The sequence below is a fragment of the Mirounga angustirostris genome, unplaced genomic scaffold, assembly GCF_029215605.1.
Source record: "Mirounga angustirostris isolate CCGP_5_RB_7025 unplaced genomic scaffold, mMirAng1.0.hap1 SCAF_12, whole genome shotgun sequence".
In the NCBI taxonomy this organism is placed as follows: domain Eukaryota; kingdom Metazoa; phylum Chordata; class Mammalia; order Carnivora; family Phocidae; genus Mirounga; species Mirounga angustirostris.
The window spans coordinates 105,250,656-105,267,714 of NW_026991720.1; the positions used below are offsets into that span (position 1 = coordinate 105,250,656).

Genomic DNA, 17,059 nt, shown 5'->3' on the forward strand with positions numbered 1-17,059 from the left:
GTTTAGGGCAATTATATTTTAAGTGGGAAGGGTAATGGGATGCACTTTACTTGAACTGTTAAAATGACACCAAAAGACTGTTATAAGTTATGTATATGTAATGTCATACCTAGAGCAACCACTAAAAAGCTATACCATAGACAAATACCAATGGTCAAAAACAGCATAGATAAATAAAAATGGAATTATAAAAAATGTGGTAACTCACAGAAAGGCAGGAAAAAAAAGGAGAGAAATTAAAATTAGAAAGAACAAACAGAAAACAAAAATAATATGGCATACTTAAGCTCTGACATAGTAAAAATTACGCTAAGTGTAAATGGTCTAAGTATACCAATTAAAAGACAAAGATTGAAAGAGTGGATAAAAAATACATGCTGTCTACAAGACTCTCACTTAAAAAATCACCTATAGGCAGGTTGAGAGTCAAGGGATGGAAAGAGATAAACAAAGCTGTACATATACATGCAAATATTAACCATAGAAAAGCAGAGGCAGCTCTGTTATTTTCAGATAAAGTAGACTTCAGAGCAAAGAAAATTATCAGAGAGGAACATTACATAATGAAAAAAAGGGTCAACCTACCAAGACGACACAGCAATCCTAAATATGCGTACACCAAACAACAAAGCTACAAAATACGTGAACCTAAAACGGGACCAAAAGGAGAAAGAGAGAAACCCAGAGCTCTAGGTGGAGACTTCACCACCTCTCTGTCAACAACTGATGGGAAACTAGATAGAAAATCAGCAAGGACAGAGAAGGACTCAACAGCCTGAACCCACAGGATCTACTGGACATTGACAGAGCACTTCACCCAATGCATGTTCTTTCTGAGCGCCCACGGAACACACGCCAAGATGGACCGTATCTTGGGCCATAAAGCAAATGTCAGTGAGTGCAACAGAACTGAAAGGCACTAGAGTGCCTTTCTCTAGTGACAGTGAAATCACACTAATCAGTAACAGAAAGAGAACAGGAAACAACACTTATTTTAGAGAGGGAGTCTCAAGGAAAGATTTTTAAATGAACCAAACCCGATGAAAATGAAAAAATACAACATACCTAAATTTGTGAGCCATAACTAAAGCAGTGCTGAGAGGGTAGTTTATGGAAGTAAATGCACCGGGCGCCCGCGTGCTCAGTCAGTTAAGCGTCCGCCACCAGCTCAGCTCATGGTCCCGGAGGCTGGGGCGGTGGAGGGAGGGTTGTTGAGGCCCTGGGGCAGGGGGCCAAAGGTACACATTTCCAGTCCTACCGTGGGGAAAGTCCTGGGGTCTAGTGTGCAGCATGGTGATTGTAGTTAATGATACTGTGTTGCACAACCAGAAGTTTCTAAGAGCAAATTCTCATCACATGAAACAGTAGCTAAGTATGTGTCACAGATGGGGACACGGAGCCCATCCCCTTGCTGTCTGTGTGAAGGCACTGTGTCATATACCTGAAACCAACGTCCTGTCACTTACAGCTCAGCTGCACAAAGGGCCTGGTGAGGCCGTGGGTGAGGGGCTGGCGCGTGGCGGGAGGCGGGGGGAGCAGCAGGGCCTGAGCCGGGCACCGTGACACGTGAGGCTCGCTCCGACAGTTTCTACCGTCTCTGCTCAGTGCAGTCCCAGGGGAATGCTGTCCTGACGGGGAGCTCACGGCCCCGGCTAACTCCGGGCAGAACCAGGTTCGACACGGATTCCAATTCCCTCTCTTTGCACTGGAGGAGGTGGAGTCAGCCCCATGGGTGGGCACCATGTCACACAACCCCCGCCCACCCGTGCCACTCCCAGGCCTCTCCTGGGCCCAGGCGCACCCGTCGGGGGGCTGCAGCCTGCTCAGGCCTCGACCCCGCAGCAGAGCCGGCCGAGTCTCTCCCACCGCTTTCAAGCTGGTGTGGGCGTTGAAAGAGCCCATCCGTCCAGAAAACCCCGGGCCTCCCCCTCAGCAGGCCCACGCACACCCGAGCATGCACACACACACGTGTGCTCATGCTGACGTGCACTCACACACTCGTCCTCCCCAAAGCCCCGGCTGAGCACACGGGATGCTCTCTTGGATGTGAAGCTTCTTCCTTCGCACGATCAGGGGGCAGGGATGACCGCAGGCCGAGTGCACAGAGCTGACCTGGGAGGGCCCAGCGCCCCCCCTCTCCGCACAGATGCCCCCGTGGCTCTCCCTCCGTGTACGTGCCCTAATCCAGCCAGCCGACTGCGTCAGACACAGGGGTGTGCTGGTTGGGCTGCCCAGACCCCACGCCCAGCTCTGCCCATGCGTGGCCACTGTCCCACCAGGGCTGGAGGACCCGAGCTGCAGGGAGCACAAAGGACACAGGGAAGAGATTCCAAGCAGGCTTCAAGGACAAGGGGCCCAGGTGTGGCCTAGAGGATGGGGTGCTCATCAGCCTCTATGTCCTTACCCAGGCCTTTCCCTGAGTCTCCAGGAGGCCAAGGACGGTGTGCTGTGGGCTCAAGATGGCGGGGCTCTCGTGAAGAGGGGCCACGGAGCCCCTGGGGCCCTGCTGGCATGGCTGGAGCCCCGGCAGAGGTCAGAGGAGCTGTGTGGGCTTCCAGGGGCGCAGACCAGCTGGGGAGCAGGGGAGGCTGAGGAGCGGGGTGCACCAGGCACAACAGGGCCGAGCAGCAAGGGGCTGCCTCCCAGGCAGGGTGGGGAGGCCTGGGTCAGCCTCTTCTGGGGGCAGGGGCGGGGCGGACAGAAAGGAGGACACACAGACAGGCCCGAGGGTAACTTCGTTTATGGGTCAAGCCAAATGCAATGCAAAGTTGTTTTGTTCTTTTTTTTTAACCAAAATAAATAAATCAGATCTGTCCCTGTGATGGGTGAGGGAAGCGACCCCTCTCCTCCAGCTGCCCGTCAGCCCCAGCACTCCTCTCCCCTCCTGACCAGCTGTGGCGTGGCGGCACAGAGAAGAACCCTTCCGCCTCCACGGTGTTGGAGTGGGCCGGCCGCCCGGGCGGGCAGGCGGGCAGCAGCCTGGCCTGAGCCCTGAGCCCTGAGCCCCAGGTGGCCCGGGACCCTCTCGAGGGGTGGGAGTGGACACTGCAGAGAGCGGACCTGCCCTCTCTGTACCAGGCCGGGTGCAGGCCCCCTCCTGCCAGCCGCCCAAGCGGTGCCGCGGTTCCGCGCGCAGGGAGAGCCCCACCAGAGCCCGGCCCACCCCGCAGGTCTGGACAGTGACGGCCGCCTCCGAGGGGCCTGGGGCTCGGGCTGGGAAGAGACGGCCACCTCGTCCAGGCGCAGCAGCCCCCTTGCTGGGCGACCCAGGACGGCCGGTACCTGGGAGGCCACACGAGGCTGGTCCTGCGGGGGCAGCGGGAGGCCTGGGGCACAGGTGGCCCTCCCAGGACACCCGCAGGGGCTCCCTCTCCTCCTGCTCCCCGGGCCTCCACGAAGGATGCTCGGCTGGACGGAAGTCACAGCGCCTGGGGGCCTCTGGCCTGGGGGGGGCAGCCAAGCACACGGGGGACAGCGGCCTACTGGGTACGCGGGCGAGGGGGAGAGCGGTGCAGCGGATGGGCGGAGGTGGGCAGCGCTGAGGCACCATTCTTTAGTTGAGAAGCGAGGGGCTGCCGTGGCTGCGGAGGCAGAGGCCCAGGCAGCGTCTACGAGAAGTTCTTGAAGGCGTCCAGGTCGAAGGCCGTGTCCAGGAGGCGCTGCAGCTCCGTGAGGTGGGTCTTCTTGTTGCCGGTGGCTGGAGCGGCGGCGGGGTCCCGGCCGGCATACCTGAGGGGGTGACAGCGGGCGTGAGGGCCGAGCCACGGACGGCCCAGCCCCCGCGGCTCTCCGGGTCCCCACGCACCACACGGGCTTGGCGCGGTTGATGGTGGTCCGCAGCCTGGGCTTCACGTAGTCGTAGTAGCCCTGGTTCTTGTGCTCTTCCTGGCACCAGCCCAGCTCGGCGTTGGGGTACTTCTGCACCTCCCGCAGCAGGAGGTCGAAGGGGAATGGGGAGAGCTGCGGACAGAGCGAGGGGTGCGGTCAGGGGGGAGCAAAGAGCGACCCCGGGGGGATGCTCCAGAAGCTCTGAGGCGACTCGGGGGCCCTGGCCGCGCACCGCCCACCCTCACCTGTTCGATCCTCGTGATGGCCACCTGCTCCGCCATGCCCCGTGCCTTCCGCTCCCGGGTGAGGTCATAGTACACCTTGCCCGTGCAGAACAGAAGTCTCTTGACGTTCTCCGGGTTCTGGGCCGCAAGGCCATCTTCTGGGATGACCCGCTGGAAGTGGGTTCCTACGAGAGAATCCCCGCGGCCGGGGTTGTCTCAGGACTTGGCGGAGGACACCCGGAGTCCTCCCGCTGCTGCTGTGCACGAGCGGGGCCCCCAAGGCAGGGCCATGACACGGGCAAACGCCACAACACGCAGCTGCCAATGTGCACCAGCCCCGGATGCCGCCGAATCCATCCAGGCCAAGAGAGCCTTGAGAAGCACAGGGTGCGCAGCGCACAGTAGGCCAAGGCCAGCTGCGGACCGCAAGCGACGCCAGTTCCTTCTTCCGAACAGCCCATCCCGGAAGTCCAGGGCAACGGAGTCTGATCCCTCTGCTCAGGCTCCCCCCGAGGTTACAAACACTGAAGCCTTCCGCACAGATCCCCACTGTCGGCGCCGGGCCCCACAAGGGGAACGAGCTGCCTTCCGGAAGCGACGCCCAGCAAAGGGTCTCCCCTGGTGATGTGCACTCCCCCCCACGCACGTTCGTGCCACGGAGGGACACTGCCCCCACGGGATAAAGGCCAGATGTGAAAGGCCCACAGCAAACGTCATACTCAGTGGTGCGAGACTGAGCTTCTCCTCTAAGATCAGGAACAAGACTGGGAGGCTCACGTCACTGCTCGCATCCAGCCTCGCACTGGAAGTCCCAGCCAGAGCAGCTGGGGGAGAAGATAAAAGGCCTCTAAATTGGAAAGGAAGAGATAAAATTATCTGTGTGTGGATGACATGATCTCATATGTAGAAATCCCCAAAATTAGAATGAACGAACTCAGCAAAGTTGCGGGATAAAAAAATCAACACTCAGAGCACAGATGCATTTCTGCACGCTAAGGACGACCGATCCAAACACAAATAAGAAACTCCATTTGCCACAGCATCAAAAGGAATAAAATACTGAAAAATAAACGAAGACAGGGAAGACCTGCACACCGAAAACTGCAAGGCGTTCTGGAAGAAATGAAAGACACGAGCCAACCGAACAGCTGTGTGTTCACCCGCGGGCAGGCCCGCTGCTGCTATGACATCCACGGGCCCCAAAGTGGTCTATGGATTCAGTCCGACCAAAAGCCCAGTGACGTATTCTGCAGACATTGAGAAATCCATCCTAAATTTCATGGAAGTGCAAAGGCCCCCGAATAGGCGGAGCGATCCTAGAACAGAAGAGCGAGGCTGCGGGAGGCCCAGTTCCCGACTTCAGAACCCGGCACGGAGATGCACAGACCGTTCAGTGGGGAAAGAGAGGGAGTCTTCCCGGCGAACGCTGGGAAAACTGGACGTCCACGTGCAGGGGAAGGACCCTCACGCCACACACGAAAATTAACCCAAAATGTGCTAAAGACTTCAACATACGAGTCACCACGATAAAACTCTTAGAAGAAAACAGGGCAAACGCTTCACGACAGCGGATGTGGTAGTGACTTCCTGGAAGTGACGTCAACGGTGCCAGCAACAAAAGAAAAAAATAGACTTCATGGAATTTTAAACATTTTGTGCATCAAGAGACAACATATGGGGGGGTGGCACCTGGTGGCTCAGTCGTTAAGCGTCTGTCTTCGGCTCATGTCATGATCCCAGGGTCCTGGGACAGAGTCCCGTGTCAGGCTCCCTGCTCAGTGGGAAGCCTGCTTCTCCCTCTCCCTCTGCCCCTCCCCCTCACTCACTTGCTCGCTCGCTCCCTCCCTCTCTCACAAATCAATAAAATCTTAAAAAAAAAAAAAGGAGAGCACACAGAATGGGAGAAAAGAGCTGCAAATCATCTACCTGATGCTGGATTAGTATCCAACATATAGAAAGAACTTCTAAAATTTAACAACAATGCAAACAACCCGACAAAATCAGGCAAAGGACCCAAAAGACACTTCTCCAAAGCAGATGCATGAGAAGAGGCTCACCATCACTCATCAGCAGGTAAATGCAGGCCAAAACCCCAACAAGGGGTCCTACTTCATGGGTGGTAGGATGGCCGTTATAAACAAAAACCAAGGGCTGACACGGATGTGGAAAAGCTGGAACCCTCGCCAGTGTTAGGTGGGGAAATAAAAAGGCACAGCTGTTGGGGAAAACAGTACAGAGGTTCCTCAAAAACCTAAAAACAGAATCACTGTGCGACCCCGCAGTTCCACCTCCGGGGATATGCCCAAACGAAGAGATATCCGCACACCCACGCTCACAGCAGCATCATTCACAGCCACTCCAAAGTGGAGGCAACCAATCTCCACCGATGGACAGAGGCCAAGTGGTTCATCGACACGCTGGAATCTTAATCAGCCTTAAAGCGGGAAGGGGTTCTGACACCTGCTGCGACGTGGGGCAAGGAGCAGACACAGGGGGACACCTGCCGCACACCCGCACATACACGCGGGGCCTCTGACAGCTGGGACCGGGGACAGAAAGTGGGAGCTCTGGAGGTGGCCGCAGAGCTGTGTGAGCACATGCACTTAGGGCTCATGAGCTGCACACGTAAAAACACCTCTGGTTTAACTTTTATGTGTATTTCACCGTAGTAACGATAAATGGGAAAACGACCCAACCAAGGAGAGCTTCACCTTGACTGACGACTAAGGGGGCTCCACGGCTGGGAGGAGGGGGGCTCCCCCGGCCCAGTGAGCCCGGGGACACGCGGCCGCTCCGTGCTGTGTCCGCGGCCTGCCGTCCAGGTGGGGACCTCAACACTGTGGGCCTCACTGCACGCCCTCCGGGAGCAGCGGCCGGGCAGCGGGGCTACTGTGAGCTCAGACTTGCTTCCCCGCCTCTAAAGGAGGCCTGGGGCGCACCCAGGTGAAGGCCACAGACGTGGGTGGGGCGCAAGACACTCCCTCTAAGCACCTCACAAGCAAGCTCCGACCCGTGGGCTGCCGTGTTCACTGGTCTTCATCCAACGACCGAAACGGTGGCCACAGTGAGAGGCTCAGGAACAGGCCCCAAGCCCCACAGAGCGGCAGCCTGCCCCACACCCACCTGAGAGCATCTCGTCGAAGCTGGTTCTGGCCTCGGGGTGCCGCAGCAAGGACTTGGGGGTGAAGATGATTAGCTGGAAGAGAAGCACAGGCCCGCGATGGATCAGGCCCCACGGTTCTGGCAGGAAGCCCAGCAGCATGGCCCCTGCGTGTCTCCAGGCTGGGGACCTGGTCCCGCGCTCTCAGCTCTGCGGGCGGGAGGGGCCGGGACACTGCTGCTTCCCGTGCAACTGCATGTGCACTCCGCCAGGATGTGTCCCAGCCTGCTGAGCCCTGGTGCCCCTGCCCTGGACCCGGGAGACAGAGCCCAGCCTCTCCGCGGGGTCCCCACCCAGGGCCGGGGCTGTCTCGACCGGTGGGCCTTTCACACACACTTCTACTCACCATTCCACGCCCTGCCCGGGAGCCTGCTGGCGGGGACCCTGCGCAGCCCTCGTCCACGCTCGGCGCCCCACCGCCCACCACCCGCTCACATGGCCATCCTCCCACTGGGCAGGGACGCCCCCAACTGACCGGCTTCCGGAAGGGCAAGAGAATCTGACGCCGCAGCACGTGGAAGAAGTTGCCGGGAGTGGAGCAGTTGACGACAACCCAGTTGCAGTCGTACAGCTGGTTTATGTCGAAGTTGGCTTCCTCCAGGTTCTGCAGCTCGAGGGAGAGGCCGGGGGCGGCCGACTGAGCCCCTGCCGCGGGGCTGCCCCAGCTGCCACGGGGACCCCGGCAGGAGCTCACGTGGCGGGGTCTCTGTCCCACTCCATCCCTCCCACTCCTCTGAGAGCACAGCCACGCCTGGACCTCGGGTCTACCTACAGCCCAGCCTGATTCGCTTTAGAGACCGACTCCTGGTCACCCTGTGCCAAGTCCTAATGCTCCACTGAACCCAGCCCAAAGATGCCCGAGTTCTTTCCTCTAAGACGTCTGCCCGAACCCGGTGCAGACAGCTGCTCCTCACGCGGCAGGAGGGGGACTCTCACTTCTGGGGGGCCAGCTGGAGCGCCCACCCATCACCCCCCGAGGCCTGGGCGCGGAGCCACGGTGGCTGTGGGGTGGCCGCTCTGCTCACCGGCAGGACGTCCGGATCATCATTGCACATCTGCAGGAACCGCTCCGGCCGGGCGGAGGAATGTTCCGGGCCCTGGAACCACACACAAATTACGGTTCGGGGGCTCTGCAGAGGTGGGCGGTGCACTCGCCACATCTCTTCCTTAACGGACCGGGGTCACTCCTGGTCTGAAAGGCGCCGAGCTGCACTGACCCCACTAGTGCTTCAACCACCCCCCTGCCCTCCCCCAGAGCGTGGAGGGGCCCACAGCCTGGCTCTGCACGGTCTCCCACGGGCCTCTGCAGCGAGGTGAGCAGGGGCGTCTGAGCCGGCACCCCCGCTCCTCCCCAGAGGTGGAGCAGGACCGCCACCCGCCCTCGCAGACGGGGGCGCACCACTGCGCCATGCCAGCTTCTGGGGCCGGGGGGGCTCACCATGCCCTCCATGCCATGGGGCAGCAGCAGCACGATGCCGTTCTGCCGGACCCACTTGGCCTGTCCCGGGCAGATGAACTGGTCGATGATGCACTGGGCCGTGTTGTGGAAGTCCCCAAACTGGGCCTCCCAGAGGACCAGGGCGTTGGGGCTGGCCATGGCAAAGCCCAGCTCAAAGCCTGCAGAGCGAGGAGGCGGGACAGGAGCAGAGTGAGTCGGGGGGCTGCGGCGGGCCGGGCGTGGGGAGCAGGGCCGGGGGGCCGGGGCACTCACCCAGGACGCCGTACTCGGACAGCGAGCTGTTGCACACCGTGTAGGGGGCCTGGTTGGGCCAGAGGTGGTTCATGGGGATGCAGGTCTTCTTGTCCACGTTCTGGTCGTGGAGCACGTGGTGGCGGTGGCTGAGACACAAGAGCACAGATCAGGAGGCACGGCGCCTGCGCTCCACCCCGCCACGCGGACCCCAGAGGTGGCCACTTCTCCCGGAAGTGTCCACGTCAGAGCAGGGCAAGGCTGCTTCCGGCCGACACGGGATTCCCTTCCTGAGAACCGCCGAAGCCCTCCCTTTCCGCCCGCTGCGCTTTGCGGTGCCGCCAGAACCCCGAGAGCGTTACCTGAAGGTGCCGCGCTCCACATCCTGGCCGCTCAGCCGGATGTGGATGCCCTCCTTCAGGAGCGAGCCGAAGGCCATGTACTCCGCCAGAGCCCAGTCCACGGTCCTGTTCTTCACCAGCTCCCCGCGGGTCTTCAGGATGCGGCTCAGCCCTGCGCAGACACGGTGCTCACTGGCCGCCCGCTCGCGACAGGAGCGGCGCCCCGGCAGCCCGGCCAGCAGCTGTGATGTCCCACCCTGTCCTCCACCACGGGGCCTGCCCCACGCTGGAGAGAAGTCCACGGACGTGGCCCAACACCTCCACAGGTCAGTGGCGTCCTCACCCCCATGAATGGTGAAGTTCTCCACGGGCACGGAGCTGGCCACGTTCCCGATGTGCGCCAGGATGTCCTCCGTCAGGCCCGTGGAGGGGCAGGTCATGCTCCTCGGCTGCCCGTCCAGGGTGAAGAAGCCTAGGACAGGAGGACAAGCTGCCACATGGCCGCCACTCTTTCAGGAACCAACTGGGGCCCACAGGGGGTATGGTGGGGGCGGGGGGAAGCACACAGGTGATGTCCCTGGCTCACCAGGCCAGGGGGAGTCCAGCCAGTGCTTGATGTGCAGGATCTTCTCGTCCTTGGACCTGGTGAAGGCCTCCTCACAGATCTTGTCGTACTTGGAGATCTCCTCCTGGAGGGTCGGGCACAGCGCAGCCGTCGGGGGGCGCTCCGCACAGTGCCCCCCCCCCCCCCCCCAGCGTGCGCCACCACTCCAAGGCCCACGAGAAGCCCACCGTGTCCCCGTCTCTGGCCCTGCCTTCGTCGCCACATCTGCTGGCTGCAGGCCTGCTCGGAGTCGGAGCCCCGGCCCGCCTGGCCTCTCTCTACCCCTCCCGGCCAGAGCCAGGGACACACCTCGTACTCGGGCTGGTTGACCACGCCCTGGGACACCAGCAGCTCGGCGTACTTCTGCAACACGGGCTTCTGCTTGCGGATCTGCTTGTACATGAGCGGCTGCGTGAACATGGGCTCGTCCATCTCATTGTGGCCGTTGCGCCGGTAACACACCTGGACACAGCAGGGATACGCCGGCGTCAGGACCCAGCAGCACCTGCCGCTCTCCTGCACAGCGCCCCAGTGTACCTCCTCTACCATCTAGACCTCCTTCGCAGCAGTCGCTGTTACAGGAGATGAAATGAGGGACTTGGGGACACCCTGGCACAAGACCCCAGGCTAGGGCCTCAGGAGCCCTGGGGAGGGGCAGCCAGGTGACCCCGGAAAGGCCCATGCATGCTGGCAGGTCCACTGTGTGTGGGAGCCCATGTGGGGAGCCATGGTGGTGAGCCTGCCCCCCCAGGGAGCCCGCCCCAGCTCCACGGCCACAGATGGAAGCCACTCACCAGGTCCACCACCACGTCCTTGTGGAAGGTGCTCCGCCACTCGGCTGCCACCTTGCACACGTACATGACGGCCTCTGGGTCGTCCGAGTTCACGTGGAAAATGGGGGCGTTCACAACGCGGGCCACGTCAGTGGGGTAGGGCGAGGAGCGGGCCATGCGCGGGTCTGTGGTGAAGCCGATCTGCAAGGGACATGCTGCTGGGCGGGGCTGGGTGCTGGCGGTGGGGGTAGGGTGGGGTGGAGTGCCACTAGCTGGTGGCCACCCGGCCAAGCCTGCCCTCCTGAGTCCCCAAGTGGCTATTCAGGTTTTTGTGGGTTTTTTTTTTTTTAATTTTAAGATTATTTATTCATTTGACAGGGAGAGAGTGCTCAAGCAGGGGCAGAGGGAAAGACAGAAGCAGGCTCCCTGAGCAGGGAGCCTGACTCAGGATTCGATCCCAGGACCCTGAGATCACGATCTGAGCCAAAGGCAGATGTTTAACCGACTGAGCCACCCAGGTGCCCCTGCGTTTTTGTTATTTTATTGTTTTGTTGTTTCCTATTCTGCAAATAAATTTCATACATGTTCAACACATACAGTTTAGAAGACAGTATAAAAATATAAAGTTAATTTAAACAAAGTTACGTGTCTTTCCACTAGCTACAGTGTAAATATTTTGATGTTTTTCTTTGCCCATGTACATATAATACATATTTAAAACTTTGGACGCTGTTCTATAACTCAGCAGTTTGTTCACTTAACATGATGAGCTAACATTATGAGCACTGTTTCTTGGAAAGGCAAATTTAAGGCCTTCATGATACTCCTTACTCTGTCGAGGTACTAAAAAGTCTATATTCATAATTTTGTAACCTGCACTTCCTGTTGATGTCTACGAAACACGTCACACCACACACACTTGATAATACCACAGTGGTCACGCCTGAGCTCCCGGAACATGACCCACTTCTGCTGCAGCGGGGCCTTCGCGGCCCAAACAACACACACGATCTTCTTAGGCTTGTCGCTACTTCACAGTTTTTATACAATTTCAGATTTGAGAAAGTTGAAAGAATAACACAAAGAATTCCCAGAGTCTTTACTCAGATTTGCCACCTGTCACTTGTTTCCTTTTGCGGTCCACGCTCTTCCTCCCCGGCCATGCAGGGCTAAGTTGCAGGGAGTCCGCATTTGCTAAAACAGGGACGTTCCCTGACCAGCCTGACCAATTCCACGTCCCAGAGTGGGTCACCTGACCCACTGTCTCCACACACACACTGTCTGCCTCGTGACGCCCGCCCAACCTTTCTGCCCCGGCCCAGTGTCCAATCCAGCACCCTGTGCCCTCTCTCGTCTCCCTTAATCTGGAAGACTGCCCGCCTTCCTTGGTTTTCACGGCACTGGCATCCGTCCGCTCCCCGTTGGTGGACACATTCCCACACAGGTTTGCTCCAGCGAACACTGAGCGCACCCGGGAAGGGAGCACTGAGCCGCAGGCCGCCGACGCCAGCGGACTGCTCTCGGCCGTGGGGGGCCCCTCGCGCTCCGGCCAGCAGCAAGTGCGTGCCCCGTACCGCCTTGCCCCCGACTCTGACCATTTCTCCGGGGTATTAAATGTTTTCAGATTATACAGCACTGCTTCCTAGGACTTTGCCAAAATGTAGGCCAAGACTTCTGGTGTCGGACACGTGGCTTCCTTCCTACTTTTCAAAGTAGTACAATTATGGTTTTGACAAACACAGACAAATCTTGAGCATCTGACAAGCTTCCTCAGGAGAGAATTTCAGAAGGTCAAATCCTAGGCGTGGTCTCAGAGCAACGGGGGGAGCGTCAGGAAAGCAGCACCTCTTCTCCTGCTACAGATGTCACGGGCCTGACCCCCACAGCAGGTCATGATCTGTGGCGTCCAAGTCGGTGTAGAGATTAAAGATAACTCGAGCAGAACCGGAGCTCTGACGAAGTCTGGGAATTTTACATAATCTCTTGAACACACTGCCTAAAGAACAGGTCAGAAATGGTCAGGAACTGACGAGAACACTAAAGAACGATGTACCGGGGAGAATTCTGATGAACACGTCTTGAACAATCTCATCGTCCCATCCGGGTCTCCTCATTTAGGGAAACAAGTGCAGGAACTGTGAGCAGGTGGTCACGATATGCACGTTGTTTCTAGAACTTCGTGGGACGTGTGCTGCTTTGACAAGACCTCGGTCCGCTGGCCGCCCTCCAAATACCCTCTGCCGCTACCAACTTCTGTGTCTTCGAGCGCGTGTGGATGTGCGCGCACACACGTGTGGACACAGGGAGACGGGTGTATGTGCACAATGCTCTCTGCTTTCCTCCGCCTAATAGATCCGGTGGATCAGTCAACAGTCTTCTAAATAGTTTCACTGCAGTCAACTCACACGGTGCCTACTTACAGGCCAGGCGCTATTCTGAGCATTTTATGTATATTGATTTTCATGAGTTAATTCACTTAAGTCTTCTAACACACGTATGGGTACACCATTAATTACTTAACCAGCTCCCTATTGACCTAGTGATGAAAATTCTGGCTTCTGGTCTCAGTGCAGCAGCGAGGTCTTCAAAGACAGCTCTGGGTGGACATCCAGCAGGGTGTACCAGTGCGAAGACCCCACTAAGTGGAGCTGCTGGTGTGAGCGCCAGAGACCCCAAAGCCAAATGGTTTACTCTCGTCATCCCTGGCTGGGGCCCCGTCTCCTCCAACCCTGAAGCTAGTCCCCGGCTGGAGCCGATCTGACTGCTGGAAGGTCTTCCTGTCACTCAGCCGAAGTCTGCTTTCCGGTGGCTGTTACCCACTCTGCCAGCGCACTCCTGCGACACGAATCCCTGATTCTGGTAAAACAGCTCTCATGCTCCCAGGGGTCTTCCGGCTTCCTGGGTCACTGCTGGTATGGCAGCTTCCAGACCCTGTGCCATCCTGCAACACTCGTCTGTCTCGCTTAAGTGCCACCAAAATGCGTCACATTCTGTCACGAGAATCTCGACAAACCCACGGCCCACCTACACTGTATTTGTGTCATGTGGTCCTCATACTGGAATGTTATTAAATGTTACATTGCAAAGAAGGAAGGTTTCAAATCAGTGATCTAAGAAACCAGAGAGAGGAGGCTAAATTAAATCCAAAGCAAGTAGAAGGAAAGGGCTAACAAAGAGCAGAAATCAACGACTAAAAAACAGGGAAATGCAGAAAATGCAACGAAACCAGAGCTGTTCCTCTGAAAGGAATGGCAAATCTACAGCCAGACCAACTACGAAAAAAAGAGAAAAGACCTGAATTATCAGGATCAGGAACGAGAGAAGGGCCCTCAGTACAGACTCTAAGAACAGAACATTACAGACTCCTGGACCATAAATTCTACCACTTAAAGAAGTCATCAGAGCCACTCAAGAACAAACGGGTCACTTGGATAGTCTTATATTTACTAAAGAAATTGAATTTATACTTAAAACAAACGTTCTCATAGGGACTTCCACTTCTGCAAGATGAAGATGAGCTTTTCCCTATTCCTCCTGCCAAGGGCGGCTGGAAACCCAGGATGTCATATGCAGTACAAACACGACACTCCGACGGCAGACAGAAGGCAGACCAGCCAGGGACCTCAGGCTCCGAGGAGCGACTCAGTGACAGGTCCCAGCACTGTCTGTCCCCTCCCGTGCCCCAGCCTGGGCGCTAGAGAGGCAGGAAGCGCAGACACACCAGCAGGAACAGACGAGGAAAAACCAGAGGACCAAGAGCAAGACCCTCAAAATACAATATTTCTTTTTTCTAAAAATTAATACTGTTCTATTTTTGAGGTTTTTGAATTTTAAATTATTTATTTATTCTAAAGTAATCTCTACCCCAACGTAGGGCTCGGACTCCTGACCCTGAGATCGAGAGTCGCATGCTCTGCCCACTGAGCCACCCAGGCGCCCCTAGGAGCCAACATTCTTAGATTAGTAACTACCCTGTCAGCTCACGGCCTTCCCCACCCCCACCAACAAAGGCTGGGGTGGGGGGCCAGGCCAGCGGCAATGAGCTGATTAGGCACCCACCCCTCCCTGGTGCCAGGGGAGGCCAGGTGCAGAGCAGCACCAGAGCCCATGTGCCGCCCTGCCTGCCCTCCCCTCCCTGGGGCATGGAAGATACGGGTGGGGAACCTGGACTCCCACCCCCAACTGAGATGCCCAGGAGGTGAGTCCCAACAGAAGATTTTTTTTTTTTTCAAAGATTTTATTTATTTATCTAAGACAGAGAGAATGAGAGAGAGAGAGCACATGAGAGGGGGGAGGGTCAGAGGCAGAAGCAGGCTCCCCGCCGAGCAGGGAGCCCGATGCGGGACTCGATCCCGGGACCCTGGGACCATGACCTGAGCCGAAGGCAGACGTTTAACCATCTGAGCCACCCAGGCGCCCCCGTCTTCTCACTTTTTTTTTTTTTAAAGATTTTATTTATTTATTTGAGAGAGAATGAGAGAGAGCACATGAGAGGGAGGAGGGTCAGAGGGAGAAGCAGACTCCCCGCCGAGCAGGGAGCCCGATGCGGGACTCGATCCTGGGACTCCAGGATCATGACCTGAGCCGAAGGCAGTCGCTTAACCAACTGAGCCACCCAGGCGCCCCCAACAGAAGATTTAAGTGAGATCTGAGTCTCGACACAAAGCCCAAGATGTCCTGGTTTCATCTGAAAAACAACAACTGGAAAAACCTCAGGTTGAATGAGAAAAGCAATCATCAGAAGCCAACACCAAGATGACACGGATGTTAGAATTATCTGACAAAGATATTAAAAAAGACATCATAAAAATGCTTCGATGAAAATTATGAACATGCCTGAAACACATGAAAAAATAAAAACTCTCAGCAAAAACATAAAAGAAACGAGAGTGACGTGAAAAGTTTAGAACCGAAAAATAAAAAAATGCTGGGGGATCCGGGTGGCTCAGTCGGTTGAGCGTCCCATTCTTGATTTTGGGTCAGGTCACGATCTCAGCGTCAGGAGATTGAGCCCTGCGTCAGGCTCTGTGCTGAGTGTAGGAGTCTGCTTGAGACTCTCTCTTCCTCCCTCTGCCCCTCCACCCTACTCGTGCTCTCTCTAAGAAACAAAAACAAACAAAAAACTGGGGGGAAAAACCTGGATGGAGCTCTCTACAGCAGAACGGGGGCAGAGAGGAAAGAACCCGTGACCTTGAGGTCACCCCGAATCTCAACAAACGGAGAGCCTGACTGGAACCGGAGGCTGTAACGACAGGTCTGGTGCTAGTACCCCTGGAGACCCAGAAACAGGAGATGCGGGGCTGAGTAAGTACCTGAAATAAGAAATCGCGTCTGTAGGAGTGAATGCAGCGAGGGGAGAGAACTGTCCTCTGAAAACTGTACCATGTTGATGAAAGAAACTGAAGACGACACAGACAAATGGAAAGACGCACCATGCTCATGGATTGGAGGAATTAACATTAAAATGTCCACACTGCCCAAAGCAATCTACAGATTGAACACAATCCCTACCAAAATACCAGGGGCGTTTTTACACAGAAATAGAGCAACAAATCCTAAAATGTACATGGAACCTCAAGACCACGAGTAGCCACAGCTGCACCGAGGAGGAAGAACAGACCTGGAGGTGTCACGACGTTGCCTGACTCCAAACGATCCTGCAGAGTCGTAGTAACCCAACCAGCGTGGTGCTGGCACAGGAAGGCACCCACCGATGGTACAGAACCCATGCCTACGTGGCCAGTTAAGTTATGAAAAAGGGGCCAAAAATATACAACGAGGAAAGCACAGTCTCTTCCCCAAGTGGCGCTGGGAAACCTGGACGGCCATGTGCACAAGAATGAGACTGGACCCCATTCTTACACCACACACAAAAATAAACTCAAAATGGATTAAAGACTTGAATGTAAGACCTCTTACTCCCAGAAGAAAACACAGGCATAATAAGCTCCTGGACATCAGTCTTCGTGATTTTGGGGATCTGACACCAAAAGCAAAGATAAACCAGTGGGATTATGTCAAACTAAAAAGCTTCTGCACAGCAAAGGAAACGATTAACGACGAAAAAGCAGCCTATGGGATGGGAGAAAATATCTGCAAATTGTATGTCTGATTAGGGATTCATATCCAAAATATATGAAGAACTGATACAACTCAGCAAAAACCAAACAATCCAATTAAAAAATAGGCAGAGGGCCCAAATAGACACTTTTCCAAAGAAGACATCCAGATGCCCAAAAGACACCTGAAAAGATGCTCCACATCACTCATCATCAGGGAAATGCAAATCAAAAGCACAATGAGATACCACCTCACACCTGCCAAAATGGCTAAGTCAGCAACACCAGAAACAACAGATGTTGGCGAGGATGCAGAGAAAGGGGACCCCTCGTGCACTGTTGGTGGGAATGCCACCTCTGGACAACAGTATGGAGGTTCC

General features: G+C 56.3%; 1 protein-coding gene across 6 annotated transcripts in view; it reads right to left on the bottom strand.

Annotated features, from left to right (window-relative positions):
* Positions 1-2,723: 2,723 nt before the first annotated feature.
* The window catches only part of OGDH (oxoglutarate dehydrogenase), a 73,811-nt gene continuing 59,475 nt past the window's right edge, over positions 2,724-17,059 (bottom strand). For 3 of the 6 annotated variants that reach the window (XM_064575541.1, XM_064575540.1, XM_064575539.1), the window contains 13 exons: positions 10,642-10,821; positions 10,157-10,309; positions 9,830-9,932; positions 9,500-9,715; positions 9,265-9,415; positions 8,924-9,051; positions 8,651-8,829; positions 8,238-8,309; positions 7,688-7,816; positions 7,176-7,248; positions 4,074-4,237; positions 3,806-3,960; positions 2,724-3,729 (listed from right to left, as the gene is read on the bottom strand). In XM_064575541.1, coding sequence (XP_064431611.1) covers positions 3,609-3,729; positions 3,806-3,960; positions 4,074-4,237; positions 7,176-7,248; positions 7,688-7,816; positions 8,238-8,309; positions 8,651-8,829; positions 8,924-9,051; positions 9,265-9,415; positions 9,500-9,715; positions 9,830-9,932; positions 10,157-10,309; positions 10,642-10,821 — 1,824 coding nt within the window. In that variant the 3' untranslated portion in view covers positions 2,724-3,608. The remainder of the gene's footprint in view (positions 3,730-3,805; positions 3,961-4,073; positions 4,238-7,175; positions 7,249-7,687; positions 7,817-8,237; positions 8,310-8,650; positions 8,830-8,923; positions 9,052-9,264; positions 9,416-9,499; positions 9,716-9,829; positions 9,933-10,156; positions 10,310-10,641; positions 10,822-17,059) is intronic. The other 3 variants (XM_045864993.2, XM_064575542.1, XM_045864994.2) reach the window with 1 other exon arrangement.